The 24,050-nt window shown below is 37.5% G+C and overlaps 1 protein-coding gene across 1 annotated transcript in view; it reads right to left on the bottom strand.

The window, feature by feature from the left end:
* Window positions 1-411: 411 nt before the first annotated feature.
* The window catches only part of LOC132158516 (zinc finger protein 804B), a 107,473-nt gene continuing 83,834 nt past the window's right edge, over window positions 412-24,050 (bottom strand). The window contains exons 2-4 of the mRNA XM_059567949.1: window positions 20,260-20,403; window positions 4,941-5,071; window positions 412-4,811 (exon numbers count right to left, since the gene is read on the bottom strand). Of these exons, the coding sequence (XP_059423932.1) occupies window positions 1,367-4,811; window positions 4,941-5,071; window positions 20,260-20,403 (3,720 nt within the window). The 3' untranslated portion in view covers window positions 412-1,366. The remainder of the gene's footprint in view (window positions 4,812-4,940; window positions 5,072-20,259; window positions 20,404-24,050) is intronic.

Below are 24,050 nucleotides of genomic sequence, written 5' to 3'. Positions count from 1 at the left end.
CCAATCCATTTAGTGCCAGTGAGTGACTGCAGAGTTAGAGCTCTTGCTTGCCAGAGCAGACGACTCGTACCGGAGAGAGTTAATTAGTGCAAATGCGCAGTTGTGTTATTGGGCCACTGCTGGCAATGAGAAGCATCATTAACATAAAAGCCCAGTCCCTCAAATCTAAGCAGTGAAGCACTACTCATTTGAAATGAAGGTGTGTTAACATTCACAGAATTCGACGTGTATTACGCCATTTTGTGGAGGGTTTCTTAGAGGTGGGTAAAGGCCAATTCAGCCACAGTCCTCCTCCAGGCAAAATGCCAATCGCTACTCCGTCTTTCAAAGCCTAAACCTGAACCTTAAAAGACTCAAGTTAAATTCTTGACCTCAAAGACACTAGTAATTACAAAACTGTCATTTCTTGGAATAACATTTTATTTATTATTATTCCCATGACATTATCTTACAGATGAATCTACTGTCTTGCTCTACCAAAATAAGAGTGAATAAAAACCATCTTGAACATGAATGAACAATCAAGTGCATGTTATTCATTATACCTTACATTACAAAGTTTGAATACATAAATACAGTTCAAGATTTTACACTTTAAATAGATTGAAAAAACATTATTGCATGTCCACACAACAGCTGAGCAAGTACAAACTTACTCTACCCTACTAAACGACACAGAAAAAACAAAACAATTAAAAACAGGACATTTTCAACCAAAGTGGCGAACATTAAGAGATCCATTAAGAGATACAATAGCTCAATCACATGCTGTATTTCTGCACCAAATAATCATGTAAATTTGCATATTCTAAAAAGAACATTTTAATGAATTTTCTGATTTTTTTTCCTCAATTTTCATGTACATTTTGCTTAGTCAGTTTAAGGTTGCTCAAGGATATCTCCCTAGTTCTTCATAAATAATAGCCTTTGAATACTTGCTGGGTAGCATAACTGTAAAAAAAATATGCTAATTATACTTATTACTAATTGAAAAAGGCATTAACATTCTAATATGACTTCAGGTTATGCTTAATTTCAGCCAACTGCTGATTGGGCTCAACTGCTGATAAATCACAGTGCGCTGAGGCAGGAGAGGTTCATCTGCGTGTTAATACAGGGAGATAAAGGATGTATGAAGAATGGAACAGTAAACAAAAAAGTAAAAAGTCCCACTGTCTTTGAGTCAACACTGCAACACACAGAGATGAAAATTTATAATTAAAATAAATCACTACTCAACAGGAACTTTGGCTGAAAGTAGAACCTAAAGATCAGAAAGTTCACAACACACTAGGAGGGGTCTTGTATAACATTTAAAGTCAAAACTATATTCTTTCTTATTCTCCTTTCCCCTCTCGGACCAGAGCTAGCTGGTTGGTCCAGGGTGGCGTTGAAGGTCTTGGCTGTGGAACAGAGGGTGCAGTAGGGGGTGGATCTGCAGAGTGCTGGCAGCAGCAACAGCAGCAGCAGCGGCGGCAGCCATGGGCATTGGACTGAGCATCGTGGGGAGCAGAGAAGCGGGAGGCAGGGGGTGGAGAGTCAACCCATGAAAATGATGGTGAGGGTGAACAGGGTGGAGGGATGAGGCTGGGATCAGGTGGAGGGGTTGAGCTGCCAACACAGTAGCAGGTGGTGCTGGAAAAAAGGCAGCAGGAATTGGAGGGGCAAAATGGGCCTGAGAGAGAGAGGGATGAAGGGGAGGCAGCAGGGCAACAGGGGAAGGGTGTGTAGCAATAGAAGAAGGTGGAGAAGAGGACTGGAGTATGCCGTATGGCAGACAGGCTGAAAGTGTAGTCTGATCGAGTGGCTCTGGAGTTGGTACTGGTAAATGGGTCATGTCTGCAGATGCTTGCTCTTGAAGATGCTGCTGCTGCATGTGCTGCTGGGCCTGGAGTTGAAGCAATCTGTACTTCTCAATCTCATCATCAGTGAAGGTGATTGGTTGCTCTGAAAGGGGAGGGGTTGTACGTTTTGGACAATGAATCCCTGCAATTTCTGCATTGGTCTCTTGGTGTCTTATGTTGAGTTTTTGTGACAAGGTCTTGTCTGGATTCAGAGGTGAAGCAGCACAGGTTTCTGTTGATCTGTCCTCCTTGGCATTTTCAAGACAAGCTTGGGATGTACTGGTATTTTCCCCATTTGTGTGTCGTAAGTGTTCTGGAGTATTAGTGTCAATTTGAGGTATAACTTGAGGATTTGATGGAACAGTTGAACATGTTTGAACCTGGTTAATTATACTGGCACTTGCATCTTTATTAATCTTTATTTTTCTTGCCCCTTTCTTAATAGAGGGTAATTTACCAATTAGTGGAAACAAGAGAGCGACATTTGCTTTCTTTACTTTAGGATCCTTCTCAACCATCTGGTCTGTCTGCATTGGGTTACATTTGTCTGTAACATGATCTATCCCAACACCTGATTGTGAGGACGTAGTCTGAGCTGCATGGTTACTTGTAACTAATGGAGGTGAATGACTCCTCTTTCTCAGAAGAGAATGGGAGGATTTGATCTTGACCAATCTGTCAGATGGCCATCCGGAATGACTGCAATGTTTCTGGCTCTGTTTAGTAGGAGATGGCCTAATATGAGAATTAGACAACCAGTCCCCACTAAGATCAGAGATGCTAGTGCTACTAGAGGAACTAGGGCTACGAATGGACACTGATTTGTTATACCACTTGAATTCACTTCGTTCAGGACTTGACCAAGGAAGTTCTTCTCTCTCCCGCTGCCTCCTACCTACAGGGCTAAGCCTTTCATACCACCAGTCTTTGACATCCTCTTGAGGTTCAGGGCTGTCATAGACTCTATAAAACAACTGCCTACCTGTATGTTGAATTCTGTGCTCTCTGTATTTATGCTCCTCAATAAACCTCTTGTGCCTTCTGATGCTGTACCTCTCATGCTGATCTGGGCTGTTACAAACTGTTGAATATTTATGTTTATTGTAGACATAAGAGTCTGTGTAATCCCAGCTTTCTCCCGTATGTTCAAAATCTCTGCATGGACTATAACTGTAGTGAGGATCATTGTAAGAAGAACTTCTAATGCAAGACCTGGTTTGACTGTGATCCTTTCTCAGAGGGTACAAATAGTTTGATCTTGGTGAGGTGGAGCATCTCCCTGTGTGGTACACAGGCCATTCCCCATCTGAGTTTAAGTCTGACAGGCCACTCCATGACCCAGATTTGTCACTGGTGGGAGTTGAGGCAGCATCCCTCTTTGAGTCATAGGTGTCGTCATACCAGCGATAATTATCCTCTCTTCCTGTCGTATTGTGAACAGAATATGGCAAAGGCCTTCGCTTTACCAAGTGCAGTGCCGACACAAGCCCCCTCATCGTTTGACATTTCTTCCTTTTACGTGGCGGGGCGGAAAGCGAGCTTACAACAATGCTTTTGAGGCTGTACTCTGGGGTGTCACTTTCATTTGAAGTCTCATCTCTCACTGATCTTTTCCTCTTCCCCAGCTTGTGCCTCCTCTCACTGCACGCTTGCTTGTTTTGTGGCGTGTCGGTTGGAGTGCTTTGGAATTCAAAGTGTCCTCTAGCTTCTGTCTGCGAGCAGGTTTTGAATGCGCAGCCTGCTTGCCGGATCCTGACAGCATCTAATTTACACCTACGTTTTTTCCCCTTTCTCCTGTGTTTGGGTCTCTTTGGTTTTAAAATACCTAATTTAACTTCAGGAACATCCTGTGCTTGTGGCCCAGCTCTGTCATTCTGGCCTGCGAGCTTGTTGACAACACCAAGATCTGTCTCCATAGCTTTTATGCTTTTGACTTTGCCCTTTTTGTGTTTGAAATAGTAGTATAGAGGGTTACAGCTGTAGGATACGTGTGGCTCGTTGGATGTGTACTGCACCATCTCAAAAGGCCATTTTGTCACACTTTCATCCTTGCTGATTACATTAAGGAAAGAATCTGTATTTTCATTCTTACACACTTTGTGTATTTTATACTCCTCTGTCTGTTTTTCTGATATACAGTTTTTCTCATTTTGCATAATACCATGTTTGCTGCTATTTTGTGTGTGGTAGTGTGAGCCTTTGTGTATTTGAGGTTGGCCTTGGGCCATGGTGCCCTGTCCATCTGTGTAAACATTAGGGCCGGGGCACTTGAGGCATTCTCTCTCCTCTGATCCCCCATAAGCCCCCTCTGCCCTGGGCCTCTGCCCCCCATCAAGCAATCTATCCTCTGAACCAGCTGGCTTCGAGTCTGCTCCAGGACTTTGTGTGTCAGGATACCCCAGCTTCTCTGGCTCACTTGTGCTGTAGTTTGTCTGAATTTCAGTGCTTTCCACATGTTCTGCTTGTGCTTCCATTTGTGGTGTCTGAGAGTCTCCATCTGCCCATCTCAGAGTCGGTGGATCATGGGATAGATCATGGTCATCATTACTTGGGGTTCTGGGTGAGCTCGAGCAGGACCAGAGGGCCTCTAAGGCGAGTCTGTGCCTATGGCGCTGGAGCTCTTGATAGTCACAGGTCTCCTCAAGTCCATCACTGAACACAGATGCACAGGAGTCAAGCTTCATTTGAGCTCGCCTAGAGAAACAGAATGAGACCCCTGTCCTGGGGCTCCGGTGTCCTGCAGAGGATTTTGTCTGTAAGGGATGCTTTTCATGACATAGCTGCTGATGTGGGGGTTTACGGTTGGAGGTCAAGCCCTTCAAAGAGATATTTGTGGAGATGGCAGTTGAGTCTTGGACCAAGGATGCTGTTGGTTTTGTGTCAAACTTGCCACTGCCAGCTGAGGGGATTTTAACTGGATCCTTATCCTTGTTTGTAGACCTTAACTTTGGACCTTTCCTGTCATCACTGTTGGCAAGAACAGAAGAAAGTGTTGTTATTAGGCAGAGCTGAAAGATCTAATTTATCTTTAAATTTACTATGTGGTGCATGCATGCATTATATCAAACTAATACTGTTAAATATAAAATGTTTTACCTGTCTCTCTGCTGTTTAAGCTGTGCGAGTTGGTGCAGTCGTTTCAGAGCTCTCTTCTGCTTTTTCTCATCCTTCCAGGATTTGGAGGAGACATTCCTTGCAAATTCTCTCTGCTTCAACTCTTTCAGCCTCTGTAAGAAAAAATAGGCATAAAGACATAAGAAAGTCTGGAGAACATTCCATGAAAAGGCTTTCCATGAAAACAACATTTGTTTGGCTTGGAAAAGGCCCTAAAGAAGGAAAGTCGGGAGGAAAAGAAACATCAATCTAGGTCTAGCTTGGGTTCAAACTGGGGCTGAACAATCCTAAATAGCCTTTCGACACCTTTGATTTGAAAGAGAAACAAAAACATCTCAATTTTCCGCATAAAAGACTCCTTTGAAATGGCACAGACCACACCGATAGATGCCTGTCTATTTATCACTTCATCCCTTTAGGGCAGAGAAGAAAAAATCGAAACAAAGTAAACAGATAATCAGCAAAGCCAAAATACAATCACAAAACAATAAAAGTGTCAGCGGTGCCAGGATTTGTTCAGCAGACATGAATGGAAATTCACATGAACACAGCCAAACACATTTGACTTCACTCAGTAGGGAAATAAAAGGAAAACCATACTGTATTTGTCTGGACTTGTGAGAGTCAATGAAAATGTAACCCACTGCATCCTCTACTTCCCTTCTTCAGGTCCACTGTATTCCCCTTATACTGTCAGTACACAGTTGTTTCATTTGATCGGGTAATAAATACACTTACTGTACACATAAAAGAAAGGAAAAAACATACAGTTGTCTTTAATTGGTATTAGCCAAAATGTGGAATAAGCTGTCAGTGGTGTGTGTCACAAACCCAAAGCACCTTAGTCTTTCCGAACCTCTTTTATTTTATGATCACATGCATTCACACATGATTTTTGTTGGTAGGTGTGAAGGGAGTGCCAAGAGGAGGACAGTTCCCCTCTGCTGCATGGTGACAAGCACTGACAGGAAAAAAACACTGTATCTGTGAGAAGTTAGCAAGTCAACTCCCAACAGAGCCCGCTGACTTTACACAGCAAAACATACTAATGATGCCTGCTTCAAGGGAGCTGCACAGAAGATTTTCAGAGTATACACACACCATTGGAACCAAAAAAGGGTATACTCCATCTTCCAAAAACAAGAACACTGATACGGTGGCGAGCAAACTCACACTTCAGTAAACAAATATACAAATTTCAGATAAACAGAAATGTGACTTCCGACCTTTTGTTAATTCAATAAATTTATCTTCATTCATGAACTGACTGCTGATGTGATTCATTATTAGTACATAATTTCTCTATTCAGTAACATGAAGAGAAATTCATGAAATAAAATAAATAAGAAATTAAATAGCATGCAGAGAAAATAAGTGACCAGATTTTCATTGTCTTCAGATTTTGACCTGTCAACACAAAGGCCGAATGTGGGTGCTGTTTTATTGTAAAAAAAACACTAATAATGCCTTAGAAATCTTGCAAAACCTTGTCTTGCTGCCTTATTGCTACATAAGAAGCATGTTGTTGCAATTAAAAATGTGAGACGTAGGTCAGAGGAATGGAAAAATAAATCTATATATTTTTTTAAGTTGCACTTACAGTATATTAACTTGAGTGCCATGCTAAAAAATAAAATAAAAAAATGGCAAGATGCAAGAACTGTGTTTAAAGACATGCATCTAGCATGTGCTTACTTAAAAAAAACTATGGAAAACCTGTGAAGTGGAATGCATAAATGCATTCTGTGTGAACGGCCCTCTATATAGCATCCACCAGTTATGGAAGTTTCTAAGTGAATGATTCAGAAAGCACTGCAGAACTTACAGAATTAAGGGCTGTACTATTGTTATCGCTATTTTTCAGTACTGAAAGAAATATAAGAAATTTACCATCTTGAATTTATTTTCCACTAATGCAAGTCGTAAAAAAAAAAAAGCAAAATTGTATGGCTTTTCAAAAACACTAGGTCAGCCTCTTTATTTAATTAAGTGTTACTCCAGGAAGCACTGCTCTCTCTATCGATCTTTTACAGCCTGGAAACATTATGATGTCTTTGACAGAATGAGATCTTTATAGTATAAATCTATTCCATGACTGATATGATTGATAAGGCACATTAAAGTAGTTGCCGCTAATGTTGATGAGCATGTCTAAACGCTCTACTCATAATTAGCTCTGGAGATTCTCATATTCATGATGCCTTAGATTTCGCCCCTTTAGAAGATAATTTAAAATTTCAATGAAACATCTGCCTCATGAATAACTGACAGATAAGGAAGAACAAAAGAATATTTTAACCATCCAAAGAAAAATATATTTTAAACTGTCAAAAAGAACTCGTGTCCTCTGATCATACTGATTGGGCAGGAATCTTTATTTTTTGTTTGTTTTGTTTTTTTAAAGATGCAAAAGGATCCTCAGATTTTTTAAACTTATTATTATTATTTTTACTGTAAAAGTCTTACAGTATAAAGTACTCCAGTTGATCCTTTGTTATAGACTGCAAATCACACTCACACACATACTTTAACCCTGAGTTGTGTTCGGATTAATGAGAATTGGAGGTGATGAGATGCTCTAATTAACCTCCGACCTCAAGTCCATTAAATCAATTATTTTGTGTGCTAATGATCAAACACTGACGGATTAATCAATGTGAAAGAACAGAGGATTGTCTGCATGTGATGTGCAATGATAGACCCTTTAGCATATTATTGATGAAAATGTCTTTTCACTACAATGCGAAAAAAGCCCATTAGGATACTTTTATAAACCTGTAGCAGGAGTAGCTATACTGAATCTTAATTCAAAAGTAGTGCAGCTCATATAATGTAGGGCCCGGCATCTCAAACACACTGAGATTCACCAGTTGAGATAACAGACCTCAGGGTTTTATTTTGTTACTAAAAATCCTAATTTTAATAGACCTTAAAGGAAACCCATCAATAGGGTGCAAGGTAAAGACCCTTTATCAGAGATATAAAGGCACTATAGTGGAAACTATGGCCGATGTGCAAGGCATTTTAATGACAATAAAATGCTGTGAACTGCACACAGCATAAGGTTTTCATTAGTTCTCTTTTTCATGGTTAACTCTCTGTAAAAAAAAACAAAAAAAAAAACACTAAAACTGGACGTGTTTATTGGTGCTGGCCTGGTGGGATCTCTCCATATAGAAATAAAGAGGAGGAAAAAAACATACTCTGTTGACCATGTGTTCCCCTTTCTTTCTCCACTTCTCACTGAGTCAAAGTCACTTACACCACTTCTGCACACAGTATTTTAGTGGCAAAAACTTAATTTTACTCACTAACCAACTGTAATCAAATGCATAAAAAAGCATTTCCATTAAGTAGCTGTCAGCTTTTTCCACACAAACAGACTTTACATGTAAACATAATGTACATAATGTACAGAAATTGTTTTGTGTACATTATTAACATTACAAAAAGTGAAGAAATTCTTAAATTCAGTGAATCGTCTTTTTTACTTAATCTTATATCAAGGAACACATTTCCAGGACAGCTAGATACCGCCTTAATATACTGTCCTGTCTAGAGTTTCTGTCACCTTCCACATTATATAACCTTGAGCAAACACTTCACTTTGCAAAGAAATGAGTATCAAGCAGCATTCTATCACATTACACATTAAACACACACATCGCTCATAACGCTCACCAATGATTCATACACAAATGCACGTGCAATGGTAGTGTGAAATCTGGTCTGACAGCTGACACTGACTGGGAACTCAGGCTCACTGTTGATATTAGCAGATTTGCCATTTTAGCACTGAGACATGAGCAGGCTGTTCCCTAATTGGCTGAAACATCTCTGTCCACCTCGCAGAGCCCAGACATGTAGGTGTCACCCTCTAATATTTCACCGGGTACAGGCTTACAAAGAACTGGATTTCTGTCTGCTACTTTTTTGTGTGTGATTTTGAAAAGTCATTGCGGTTCATCTGCTCCCTTCAGTTTGGGTCATGAGGACAGCTGTCATCTTTACAGGCTTCAATGCCATTCATGGCTGCCTTGTTCAGTCATGTAACTCCAATGCAGATCTTTCTACAAACTGAATATTTGCATACTTAGGTGGTATGTTTTCATATCAACAGCTAGATATTCGGCTATATCTTTTCTACTGCAGAGTATCTGTGGTATGATTTTCATAATCACAAGACAGAAAACTACTGTTTACTTTTCAGTTCAGTTGAGGTGGCTTTGTTGTTTATAATGATTAGTTTTGAAACCATGTGGCTCGTGCCTGGTGTTAACATGATGTAGCTGTTCGTTGTCTACGCTTGACAAACAACATCGCAACTTGCCACATTAATTCAGAATTCAGTTGATGTGTGTTCACACTGTCATGGGAATTCATATTTTGACCATTTTCAATGTCTTTAAATGTGGCACATATGCAATATATTAAACATGTTTATCTATACAGCAAGAAATAACTATAGTTTGATAATATTTTTTTAATAGAAGCACATATACAGTAAAAAAAAAAAAAAAAAAAAAAAAAAAAAATATATATATATATATATATATATATATATATATATATATATATATATATATATAATTAAAAAAAAAAGCATACATTTCATAAGATGTCTTGATGGATCTGTTATTACAAACATGCAGCTTTTTGCTTCACAAGATGCTAGGTGATAGAATAGAGTCATGGGGATTATTGTGGATTATTAGGATGTTTTTAATCAACATTTTGGACTCTCATTCTGATGGCAACCATTCACTGAATGAGGTTAGTAAGTTATTTAATGCTAGCTTTCTCTAAATCTGTTCCTACGGAGGAACAAACTGATCTACATCTTGGATGACCTAAAGGTGGGTCAGTTTTCAGCAGATTTTATTTATTTTAAAACTAGTACCAGCAAAATTATCAGTATCTGCATGATTCAAAAATATCTTATAACCCTGAACAATTTAATTCATACCATTCACCATTTGCAATAGCCTATCTGCTACAAGTTGCCCTGTTCATCAAGCTAACTGAAAAAAACAGTGTATGCATACGACTGTGAGAGCATATGTGTGTGTGTGTGTGTGAGGTCCTTCTGTATGCTCCAGTTTCTCTAGTTTAATCTGCCATATTGTGACAGGCCTCTCTGGACCTCCTGAGCCACTGAGCACAGGTGAGCAACATTAGTCAACCTGCCTCCCAGTCTAAAACCTGACACAACAAACAGGTGGGACTGCCTCTCTCTCTTTTACACACAGACGAGGAAAAGCATCAAGCGGCGTTAAGAAACAGAGAGAATATTCTCTGCATAATGAAGCATTGAAACGGAATAGACTGTGCACCTGTGTCTGCGAATATGTGTGCGAGTTGTCTAACACCGTTCCATCTGTCTGTTCTTCCCCTCAGGTATAGCTGGTCCTCTGATGCTTTCAAAATGAGTCATATCTCCCCCTCTCCCTTTCTAACTCGGTTTCTTTTTTTAACAATGTGCTCTCTTGTACCTTTATCGGGATGTGGCAGATGGAGATGAATAGAGTCTCAGCTGGGCTGCGGAGACCCTGGAGAGCTCCAGGCGTTTGACAAGGGCAGAAGACAATAAGAGCCTACTCATCCTGGCAGTCTACAGAGAGAGCAGTGCACCGCTTCCTCGTTCTCCCACTCATCCCATATACTGAGGAACAAGTAGTCCCCTTCTCTCGATCTTCCTGCAGCCCACGAAACAACTTCTTTACTTTGTCTTTGTCATTGAGCAGGGTCAGTTTGCTAACACTATCCTCCTCCTCCTACTCCTCCTGGGGAAGACGGAGAGACCAAGAGAGACACGGTGTACAGCTTATTCTCCTAGGGCTATCAACAGGAAAGAGAATCATTGATAGAGAGAGTGATGAATGAGTTCTTGTGTTTAGATGTTGTTTCAAAAAGTTTGCTGCTTAGATTTTGCATTTACATCTCAGCATATCATGTAATTGACTTTAATCAATAGACAGCCTTAGTAAGGATTGTATGATGCTCAGTCACATTGTTAATGGCAAAAAATTCCACTATAAAAGTGATTTTATATAAAAATAAAAATGCTGAATGTATTTAATTAAAGACATCTTAGAATAACATAAGAAACATAACTACTTTTTCCTATTTTAAAATATTTTACAATGTAATTTATTTCTGAAGCTGAATTTTCAGCAACCATTACTCCAGTGTTCAGTGTCACATGATTGTAAAGAAATCATTTTGGTACGCAAGATTCGGTGCGCAAAACCATTGCTTATTATTATAAATATTATCAATAAAAAAGTGGTGCTGCTAAGTATTTTTGTGGAAATTATAAAGAACCGCATTTATTTTAAATCAAATTTTTGAAACAATGCTAAAGTATTTATTGACACTTTACTTTGACCATCAGTTTAGAGCATCCTCAGTGAATAAAAGTATTAGTATAAAAGTACTAATTTCTTTAAAAAAAAGAAAAGAAAAAATCTTATTGACCATAAACTTTCGAATGGTAACATATATAATATTTAAGTGAAAAATCCATTATTATATTATATTAAGCAGGATAAGTTCCAATATTGTTCCAGGAACAAAAAAAAAAGCTGATCCAGGATCTTGTCTTGCTTGTGTAAATCACATTGACCTGCACCTAGTAGTGCTGTTTCTGCTGTAGCAAAGTTTTACTCAGCATTCAGTGTGTGTTAGTAAAGTGTTCTACTTATTTAACCATGTAACAAAGACAGATAACATGCCACTTTGCCCATTAAAGATTACTAATGGCTGTGCACTCTGCTGTGTGGCATCGATTCAGCACGTTCCCTCATTTCCAAATCCATGGCTGCCTGATGAAAAACCTATCACCTATATTACGCCACCTTCAGCGCAAACACTCCCTGCTGGGAGTCTGCGCCAATCACACTCAGCCTAATCTCATCAGCACTGATTCTGTGGCCAACTGCAGTTGGTGCAGAGAGGCAGCGATAAGCCTCAGGCATTTACTTGAAAAGAAAATGAAAAACTCCCTCTCTCTCCCTTCTCTCTGTGCAAACCATCTCCATGGACAGTTTTGTGCCGAGCGGGAGCATTTTGCTCAGGAGGACATTTAATAAAATTCCTGGAAATATGATAAAACCCCACGCATGAGAAGCACCTATCTAGCAATTTGGAATTCAAACTAAAGATTACAGACTACCAGCTGAAACAATGTCTCTTCTGCAAACCTCTTCCTAACAGCCGCGAGTGAAGGAACTATATAATCCTTGGCGGGTGTTTCTACTTAACGTTGATTATAAACTGTCACTCTCGATCACCTCAGGAGAAAAACATCAACGTGTGGATTATCCTCAACCCAATCTGCACGTTCGCAGGCAGATAATCCACCAAAGACACTTCCAATATCCTGTGCCGTCTGATGCACACCACATACGGGGCTCATGTGTTGAGTGTTAGCATTGGGCCGCAGGCAAAAAGCTGTCTGCTAAAACTCCTTTTGACCCTTTTCAGCAGCTCCTAAGATGACAGGCTGTCAGGTTACGTGATCTGTAACATTTGTGTGTTCCGTATATGTTTGAATGCTGTAATGAGTCCGTGCGTAAGGTGCCTGAGAGGATCAGGAAAGGAGACCCTTTGAAGCTGAAAGGATGTGAGTGCATGAGAGGGAGGAGAGGAGATTTGGAACCGGATATTGCAGGAAGGTGCGGTAAGGAGCTTTCGGGGAAGCTTTCATCCATACAGAAGCTGTTTCTCCTGCTGTACACACAAACACACAGGCTGATGGGTTTTTTTTGAGTAGGGGAGACTGGGGAGTGTTGGAACACATTTTGTTTGCAATGTCTGTTACTCAATGTTTTTTATGCTATGTGTGCCAAGTTATCCTGTGTTCCTGTAGCTCAATTGGTAGAGCATTGCATTATCAAGCGCAAGGTTGGAGGTTTGATTCCCCGGGAACAGATGATAGGTAAAAATTGATAGCCTGAATGCACTGTAAGTCACTTTGGACAAAAGCGTCTGCTAAATGCATAAATTTAATTTTAATTTAATATAATGATTTTGCTCAAGAAACTCTCTTCTTATTATCAGTGCTGAAATGAGTTGAGCTGCTTAATATTTTGGAGGAAACTACTATTTACTACTATTCAAAACTTTGGGTTTGCTTTGAAGTACGATTTAAAAATAATAATAATTTTATTCAGCAAGGTCACATTCACAATTGATCAAACATGACAATAAATAATGTTTCTATTTCAAGTACCATTTACTGAACAGAATTTAAAAATACAGAGCAGAATATTAAGCAGCAAAAACCTTTTTCTACATTGATAACAATAAGAACCACTATTAGTAATTAATTGAGCACCAGTAACAATTAATAATAACTGAGCAGCAAATCAGCATATAAGAATGATTTCTGAAGGATCAGGTGACACTGGAGTAATGGCTGCTGAAAATTCAGCTTTGCCATCACAGGAATAAATAACATTTGAAAATATATAAAAATGCCGTTATTTTGAATTGTAATAATATTTCACAGAATTACTGTTTTGCTGCATTTTTAATCAAATTAATGCAGCCTTGGTGAACATAAGAGACTTTCAAAAACATTTTTAAAAATGTATATTTCAAACGTTTGACCTGATAATATTTGCTAATAATAATAGTAATAATATTGATAATAATATCAACCACAACAACAACAACAAATTTATCTTTTTTATATATTTTTTAACACTTTCTATTGCTTTATATAATTACTTATAAAACAATTTCATGTACCTAGTAGTTTGCAGCTCTTTTTTTAAACTGGTTTTCATAACGTTAGTTAGTTGTGTATATGTTAAGGCCGGGACACACCAAGCCGACTTCAGAGAACTAGCGGCGACAAAAGCCGACGGTGTTGTCGACTCGCGTCGGCAGCATCAGATCCAACAAATCTGCGCTAGAACAATCTGCACAGACTACAGCTGACGGCAAACTAACACGTGCGTTCTGTGCATGCCTGAGAGGAATGAGCTGTTCATATCAGAAGCTATTAATAGTATATATTCATCATTCAAAAGGAGATACTGAAACAAAGGTATACGAGATAAATGCAGATATACGAAATGTATACAAAGCAGCGCTCGCTTACCATTTTGAATATCAGTAACGATAACTTTAATCATTTTAAGCGGCTCATGTTGTTATGAAAACATTTGCGTTTTAGAATAATTGGGAAAGATCACGTAACATTTAAACAGTCTTCATTCACATGCTTGTTTTTATCACTTTTGCTTTAATTCTCTGCACTGACTTGTTCGCTAAACTGAACATCTAATCAGAGCTCTCGCCAACGGTCCTACGTCCCAGACATCGATTCAACATGTTAAATCGGGCAAACTGCCGCGATGTGAGCCAGACGAGTGGAACACACCAAACAAACTAGCCCGACCGTCACTCACCATCGGCCCGACGATGGTAAATGGCTGATCGTTGGCTTTATGTTTCCCGGGCTTTAAAGAAAGAGAGATATTGTGATGTCAGTATTAGTATAAACAGGTAATGCAACACATTGGTTATATAAGCCCTGTGCTTTTCTATGTAGTTTTTCTAGCAAAAGTGGATATTGAATTGCTGGTATAGATGTAGAGCCCCTAGCAAAGATTGTATTATTGTCTTATCAGATACTTGCAATGCAGTTTCGAGTAATGACTGGAACATCTAAAGTGGCTGTTTACATAACAGAACAGCTCTCAATACCCTCAGACTTTTAAAAGTTCATGAGGAATCATACACATTTCTCCATCTTTTGCAAATGAAGTTTCATGCAATTATTTCTATAGAGTTTGTCCCTTTATAACTGTTATCCATTCATTAATTTCAGGCTGCTGACTCACCGCTTTCAGCTAAGAAAGCAGCCACCGCTTTTTCCATGTTTCTTTCTTTTTTCTCTCTCTCATTTTTATTTTTATTTTTTTATCAAAATGCTCTCTGAGTGCAAAGCCACTCAGGAATCGTTCATAGAAGGACAAATGAACTATTTGTGCAGCGTAAAAAATAGATTCTCTTTTTCTTCTCCCAGAGCCGCCCCCACCCTCACACCCCTAAATGCCCTGAGGATAGACCTTACACTCACACACTCTCACATGTCCCTCAGCTATTTTTTAAACATTAAGCAGCCTGCTGAGCTTTTTATAGAAACACAGACATGACTAGGCTTAGACTCCTTTAGATCAGATTGAATCCTTCCTCTGCACCCCCCAGTGACCATGGGTTATGAAATATGGATTATCTCCAAGCTCATATCTGTAGGTCTCTATCGCTCGAAATCCACCTCAGCCATGGGAGTCTAGCAGGGGATTCCCTTCAGATTCTGCTCTTAGCCTTTAGTGGAACGGTTCAAAATTCCTCTTGATGCTTAACCTTAATATTTACCTCTCTTTTTTGCCTTTCTCTTCTTTCCTCTTTCATATTATAGCTTTAACCCTCATGTTAGGTTGAAATTGACTTGTTTTTAAGCTTGGGGTCACATATTTGGTGCCATTCAGAAACCAGTTGAGAATGTCTTAAATTCCAATTCAAGTCTTAAATTTCAGTTTCAATATAAGGAAGTAGAGTTAAAATGAATTTAAATTCTAATAAATCCATATAACTGTAATTAGTTAGAAAAGCAAAGTCAAACTTAGGTTTTCTTTTAGTTACAATATAGGAATGTGACTGGTATCTTCTCCGGTAATGCTGCTTCTGTAATGCCTTAATTAAACCTACCACAAATACAAAAATAAAGTGAAATAAACCCAACTGAATATTTAATATGAACTTGAGAGTATCTCAACGAGTCTTGGCATTTACAGTACGTTGCATTTATTCACATTTTTATATCTAGGCTCTCACCCTAAATATGAGTAATAGAACATTTTATAAGACTTCAATATTTATTTCAAGCTATTAAATTGCCTTAGGCTTTTTTAGACCCCTCAACATGAGGGTTTATTCCATTCTGTGCTTCTCTGGTTCTCTCTGTGTTGCACTGGCGTTAACCTCCGTCTCATGCCTCACCTCTTCCTTTCCCTCCTCTTTTTATTGAAGCACAGCTGGTTGATTTGTATAGCTATCTAGGAAAGATTTTGTGGCTCTTAAAGATTAATTAAATCAAACCTCTCAAACATGTTTGGTGCACTTCAGTTCATACAGTATACATACACACACACAAACACACACGCACATGCATAAATGCTAAGTGACTGGGGATTCTGTGGGTTGTGAAATATACAGTATTGTTCCTCAGGACCAGGGAGCACAGACAGGCTGCATGTTTCTAGAGCGATATGTGAAGCGGCTGGGTTGGGGTCACACCAAACTGCCTCAACTGCCAACCTCACAGCATGCATATTTTACACAGTCGACTATACATAACTCGGTCTAATGAAACACTCTCAATGCCTGCAGGACGAGTTCAACAGCATCTTTCATTGCTTTTGCAGGGCCCTCAAATGAATTAACATCTCATGTGGGAGGTTCCTGACTTGTTAGAAAAGTCAGTTCACAGACCAACAACATTATTTTGCTACTCAAGTACAGAGTTGGTCAGTATAAAAAAGTACTAGAAACTTCAATATTTAGCCAATTTTTGGACCTGAACAATGTGCAATGTAAAACTTTACTGATTCATGAGTTGAAAATGAAAATGATATGCTCTTCCTCATTAAATTTAATGATCAGTTAGCATTACCATACCAAAGATTACATGCACGGCTCTTGCAAAATATCCTAAGCATATGAAAAACATAATACATTGTATCATAAATGTATCACAGTATAGTAATATTTGATATATACAGCAAATATGAATATACTGTGATGTAATAAGTGAGCTATTAAAATATAAAAAGATATATTGTGATGCAATAGGATAATAAATAACATATCTCTTATCATAATATATTACATCAAAATATATTCACATATATGTGTCTCCTCCATGAGCACTATTATTATTAGGCCACAACTCTTCTTCAAATGAATCTATTTTACAAGTCACATTGATAAAATATTGATGTATTACTATGATATCTTTCATAAAACAGCATTATTTATTACATTTACAACAAAGATGATTCATTTCAACCTATAACACTAGGGGGGAAAAAACGTTTGGTCACAATTAATTAAACAGAAACAAGAATGACATGCTAATTTCTCTGTGACAAAGTGCTGATGTGAAACACTCTGCTGAAAAATCTCATGATTGATTATGGAATATTACGGATGTTCTTGCTGAGCTGGCATCATTCATCTCTGACTCATTGACTTTGACTAACAGGAACAGACACATCTGCACGGCGAACAAGTGTGCAGTCATCTGTGGTTTGATCGGAGCCATGTTTGCACGGAGATGAAATCCATCGCAACTACATGTGTAATTACTTTCCTCCCTCCCTCTCTGTCTGTCTTTGGTGTAGCTGTCACTGAGCGCTCCTTCAGAATGAGTTGCGTAACTCTCTTTCTATATCTCTCACTCTCTGCTTCTCACTTGGATTTCATGTAACAGTATGTATGAAATGTTTCATTAGTGTATAGTTTTGAATGTTTGTTTTTTATTCTGTTCTGTGCATCATAGCAGGATTATGATGAATGAGACATGCAAGGCTGAAGGATGAAGGGAGTTTAATGGCTCTGTGTGCCGTTCTTTGTTAGAGGACCAGTTTTTTTCTGACAGCACCCAGGATAATAACAGTGCACATACAGTGTTATCTGCTGCTTGAGGGAGATAGGGAACATGTTTAATCTCAGATGCCACACAGATGGGCACCAGACTCCAGTCTGAGATCCTGGCACCAGTGAGGGCATTCTAGGCTCTCTCCTCCTTACTTCATCTATTCCTCCTATCAATCTCTCCATCAATTTCCTTAGCAAAACTTTTCTTTTGGCTTATCTCTTCTCATTTGTTTTTTCTTTCTTTTTTTATAAAAGTGATGACTGAATATATGTATGTTATATACATTATAGGCATCAAGATTTCAAGACTTAAAATATTTTAAGTCTAATATTAAGGCTAATTTTTATTCCTAAGAAAAGTTGTAAACAAAATAAAAGGAGTCTATGGAAATAGTTTTTAATAACAATCTGACTTTTAAATTGTTCAACATTATGTGATTCATTCTGTTGAAAAATAAATAATAAATCAATTATTTTTTCCTGTGATGGTATGATCAGTCTTCAGTGTCACATACTTCTCAAAAATCTGCTTATGTATATGTATATTCTCAATTTTTTTTCTCAATAAATATTTATTAGAGCTGTTTCTGTGATGTTAAACAGTTAATATCTATGTGGAAACTGTGATGTTTTTTCTCAACAATGTTCAAAAGAACTGCATTTATTTTAAATAGAAATATTTTATAAAACTATAAATGTTCTTAGTGTAACTTTTGATTAATTTAATATGTCTCTGCTGAATAAACATATTAATTTCATTCAAAAAAATCAAAGAAAATGTTAACACAAAATGGGTACACTAATATGCATTAAATAATGCTTAAATAATGCACAGATAATCACAAGTTAATGCATAACTCATAAAGAACTAATCCATTTAATAATTATTACTGCATCAGCAACAAATTAACATTCTATGTTAATCATAGATTAAGTAATTAATAAATTGTTATTAGTTAAATGTGTCATAGTGTATTAATTCTCTAATAACACATTATATTAACTAATGATGTAAAGACAACTGGAAGTTAAAATGCATAGCTGCAACCCATTTTGTTAATCAACAAAATGAATTTACACTATTAGTTAGTATGGAATTAAAACAATATGACACATTTAACTAATAACAATGTATTGTTTACCTAATCTATGAATCATATTGAAAGTTAATTTGTTGATGATGCAGTAATCATTAGTAAATTGTTTAGTCTTCTTGAGTTACACATTAACTCATACTTATCTATGCATTAGTTAAATATGAATTAATACATATTAGTGCCACCGTATTGTAAAGTGTAACCAAAAACAATTGCCTAACCCAAACTTGAGAAGATAAGTGAAAGATGAAAGACAGTGTTAGAGAGTTTTAAAGTGATTCCTTTTCATACACATCACATGAATCCCCAATAGACTAAATAACTAATAAAACACAATTTACAGCCCCATGCTCAATACTTGCATTCATGGTTTAAAGCAAAAAAAAAAAAAAAAACTTTGGCACCTTTAACATTTGAAGGGATGCTATGGCAAAGTTACTGCTTTCCTTATTGAAACAGATTTTTTTTTCATGAATATATGGTTGACCTGAAGAATGAAAGCTATATCATGAACTTATCATCCCAGAAGGTTCCCGGAACGTTTCCTTAACCTAAAGAGAATGTTCTATTTACATTAAGAAAACTTTCCTGGCTAACCAAAAGAGAACATTCTTGAGAACGTTCTGGGAACCAAAAACGAAGATTCGCAGAATGTTCTGGGAACCAAAAATGGTTTGCTGGGTAAAAGTGAAAAATTCTGATTGGCTAGTAATGTTAGTTTGTTTGAGAGTGAAAGCTGTGCTCCTCTCATACCATTGGTAGGCGAAATTTTATTTATTTATTTTTTTAATGTAGGGTTATTTTTTTCCGGCGCCAATTGCTGCAAGCTAAAGATCTTTAAGCCCTGTGCCTTGGTATCACGGGTATCAACTGTTCATTATAAGCATATGGCAAATGGCCCATGAAACCATACAGCAGTCTATTTGAATTTGCTTTGCCTGTTAGATTGACTCAGAATGTTGATTATAATAGAAAATGTGCATTATTTGTGCTCCTGGAAGTTTTTAGAACTTTAGATTGAAGTGCAGTAATTAAAGGTGCAACAGTTTTAGTTACTTTTTGTAAACACAACACAAACTCTTTTCGGGTGACACACCTGCCCCAACATGATATCAGTTACCAGAACACACGGATCTCAACTGACTAAAGAGACTACCTGAGGGAAGCTTAGTGATGTACTTTGCAAATATTTTTTCCAGATATAGTGTTTACACTTAACAGTTAGATGACTGACTATAATTTGCATGTCATTATTTGCTGGGGGACACAAAGTAAACTGTAGACACAAGAAGCACCTGGAGACTATTTGGAGGAACAAAATAACTTTAACAAAAGCAAACTGTAGTCAAGTGGTGTGTTTGACGAAGCACACCATCATTTTTATGCATATTATGTTCAGAGACACTTTACTGACGGTAGTAATGGTTTTGTAGACTGTAGGGGAAGAGTTAAATCCCTATTCCTTTCTTTTCTGCATTCCTTCCTGCTTCTCCCTCTAATGAGCTCAACCACCTGCTGTTGAAGTTTACCTGTTTATGTGCGTGGTCATAAGAGTTGATGTGGTTGTCAAACTCCTGATGTTTATGGTACTGCTTGTCGCATAGTTCACAATAGAAGTTGGCCTTCAAATCCCCCAAGGCTTTTGCAATGGCTTTTTCATTCTTAGCGTAGTCCTAAAAAAGAGATAGAGACAAAGAGAGAGATTTGGTTATGCGTGTAGATGCTATAATTTAATTAAACAATTGCACTTGACAATCACAGAGTTCTTTTCTAAGAATACATGGTTTCACTAACTGTTTAAAACCACAAGAGGAAATAATTGTTCATGAACTGTACTCACTTAAGCAGTTGTATTTTTAGATTGTCTTATCCTAGCTGAATTTGATCATCAAGACTGTCCTTGACAGGCTAAAAGAACCTGATGAAATCAAACCCAGGCAGCCATCCAAGTATGTTTTAAATGGTAAATGTTTTGCTGTAATTACTAGTTTTGCACCAACAACACATTTAATAAGATACTTGAATGTGAATATAGCTGGGTTACTATGACAACATGGTCATCAGTTCATATTGGTTGGATGAATTAACAAACTGAACTGCTCATTGTGATAATAAGACTAGCGCCATCAATTCTTAACCACTTAAAAGTCATTTTAACACATGAGAAACATTGTTGACCTTGCCTTCTTTGTATACATCACTTTTTGAGCAATATTTAACAATTACATATATTTTTGTAAATCTCACACTATTATTTGTTTTCTATATTAATGTATCTAGAGAGATTTGTGAACCATTAAAAAATGTAAAGGTAAGTTCACCCAAAACTGAACATTTTGACATTCACTAGCCTTTATTCCAAACCCATAAGACTTTGGCTAATCTTTGAAAGAAATGAAGATATTTTAATGAAAGCTAAGAAGTTTCTCTCCCTCCTTTGAAAGTCATTGTAAAAAAAGGAATCCATATGAATGAAATAGTTTAGTCCAAGTCTTGTGAAGGGATATGAACACCTTGTATCATCATATAAAGCAATTTTGTCTCTTCACAAGACTTGGATTAAACCACTTAATTCGTATGGATTCGTTTAAAGTTACCTTTATACATTTTTAGATCTTATACATTTTGGTTTACTGGATTTTCAGTGGAGGGACAGAAACGTCTCAAGCTTCATAAAAACTGTCATCATTTGTGTTTCAAAAATTAACCAAAGTCTCATGGGTTTGGAATGACATGAGGGCGAGTAAATCATGACAGAATTTAAATTTTTGCGTGAATCTCTTCAAGATAATTGTCACCCCTTCAATTATTAAAGTTGTTTGGAAATGAATCACCATGTATCATTCACTAATAACACATTCAGGAGTGCACACACACACACACACACACAGCAGGTCTAAACTCTTCCTCTAGAGAATGTCCTCTCTTTTTTGTTGCAAACTTCACATGACATTCAGCTAGCCGGTAACTTCAAAGTCTCCTGCGATTAATTCAGTATTAAAAGTCTGCTTATACAGACCTCAGTGAGTGACATCAGCCATACAAACACATAGCGCAGACTGCACCAGTACACACAGACACACATAAGCAAAGAGTACATCTCTCTGGAGCATTATTACCAGAGCTTTCCCATTATGACACACAGACAGCACAGCTCAACATTTACTACAGGAAAACAAGGTGGAAAAGGTCATTGTGTAGAAGCTCTTTAACACTATACTCTTATTACGTTTGACAGAGCGTCCGATCAAGGACTTACTTTTGAGATGGTGTCGACTGAAAAGGGAGAATTCTTATGCAGCATAGCACTGCAACAGTTTAAAAGAGCTTGTTAACAAGTTTTTACATAGAGAAAGTTATAGTAATTGCGACAATAATAATGATCTTGTGCCTCATAATTGGCCAGAGGGACTCTGCATCACACAACCCTGCAGCGCGTGGGAGTGGATCATGAATGAGGTGGATGTGATGCAGTTAATAGGCCATCAGGGATTTTGAGGCACACTTTTCTGAGAGTCCATCCGTGAGCAGAGACAACATGAGATGTCAAAGCAAAAGAACATCATGATTGACTGCTGACACTCTGGTCGCCACACTTGATATCTAAAATAGGGACACACACACTTATATTTAAACTTTTTTTCAAAACAATATAGCACAGTTTTCAGAAAATATTAAGCAGAACAACTGCTTATCTCAGCCAAATATTGTCCTATCCTAACAAACCATACAACAATGGAAAGCTTATTTATTAAGCTTTCAAATGATACGAATGTATACAAGTATAAATCTCAATCTCAGTGATGTATAAATCTCTCTCGCAGATGTGCACAAGTGACAAAAAAAAAGAGCTGTGCAAATAACTTCAGACCCCTCATTTGTTCAGTGACAAGGTTGACAGCTGTTAATGCACAATTACTAGGATATTTTTTTTGGTTCAACAAATAGTAATGCTGCATAAGATTTCAATTTGAACTGAAAGTAATGTACAGTATAAATCTAGGCTATCCGCTGCTGTTTTTGAAGCACTGTAAAAAACTGAAGCACTGTTCATTCACTGAGGCTCTTCAGTCGGCAGCGCATACACATGCCGGCAACTCGCCAAAATAAAAGCTTGCTGATTTTAAGTTTGAAAATGATGAAATTCATATAAAAAAAAAATCATAAATATTAGCATTTTAGTTTTAAAGGTACAATTTGTAAGATATTTGCAGTAAAATATCCAAAAACTACTAGGCTAGTGATATATATTTTGCCCAGCTGATTACTAACAATATCTCTAATGTTTTCAACTACTTGTAAATCATATGAAAAGTCAAATTTTAAACAGTGACAAGGGGCAGTGCAGTCGCCTGTTAATGATGTCAGTTACCCTTTGTTACCACCTTTACTGACGTAGAAACCACATGACAACAGTTTCGTGGACCAATGCGGAAGTAGCTTCGTGACAAACTTCAACTAGAAAGAGATGCCGATCTCGCTTGTGTTTTACTCGACAGGTGAGTTGTTTTGATTCGTATCTTTATAGAAAACGTATGCTATTATAACGATCAAAAAGATTAGTATTATGGGACATACACGCCAAATGCGGGGCATCGCTTCTCTAGACCCGTGCGAGGACTCGTCTGATCCATAGTCTGATCGCATCTTTGCATTGACTTTGTATGTAATCTACTCGCGCAAATCGTTGAACTCGCGTTAAATCCATGATTTATCTTTCCGTCTGACTGATGGCCGTCAGCGGTTGGGTAGAAGACAACAAATCCCATCATTCCATGCTCCTTCTTAGTGTCATCAAACCACGCGATTGTTATTGTTTTGATAGTGTGCCCTCTCGTGGCAGGTCCTACAACCTGTTCCTTTAAGTTTGTTTGTAAAAAAAAATATATTTAATAATCCCTTTTTATTTTAAAATATAATAGTATTATCACACTTCTATTATTTAGTAAAAAAAAATGAAATAAAGTGCAACAATTTTATCACTATTATTTTTTATATAGTTATATTTAATGGGTTACACTATATGCAGTGTGAAAACCAAATCTCCAGGAGCTCTTTTATGAAACAAGGCTGAAAAAATTATGTGCACCCCTGTTTATAATACACAAAATCACTGTGACATATCTCAAACTGTTTTCCATGCTTCTCTTCATGTAAATTGTGTTTTTGAAATGGTGTCATTTAAAAGTCCAACTTTAGAAAATGAATCCTGCATTTTGTTGTGTTCCATGTAAAACCTCCCTAAAAATCATGCATCCAATTCATGATTCTGTGAACCCAAAACCGGTCTTATTGTACAGTGCTTAAAGTAAAGTATGGT

Source organism: Carassius carassius, chromosome 15 (assembly GCF_963082965.1).
Source record: "Carassius carassius chromosome 15, fCarCar2.1, whole genome shotgun sequence".
Taxonomy (NCBI): domain Eukaryota; kingdom Metazoa; phylum Chordata; class Actinopteri; order Cypriniformes; family Cyprinidae; genus Carassius; species Carassius carassius.
The sequence above is the reverse complement of the archived record's forward strand: the minus strand, read 5'-3'. Positions and strand labels throughout refer to the sequence as shown.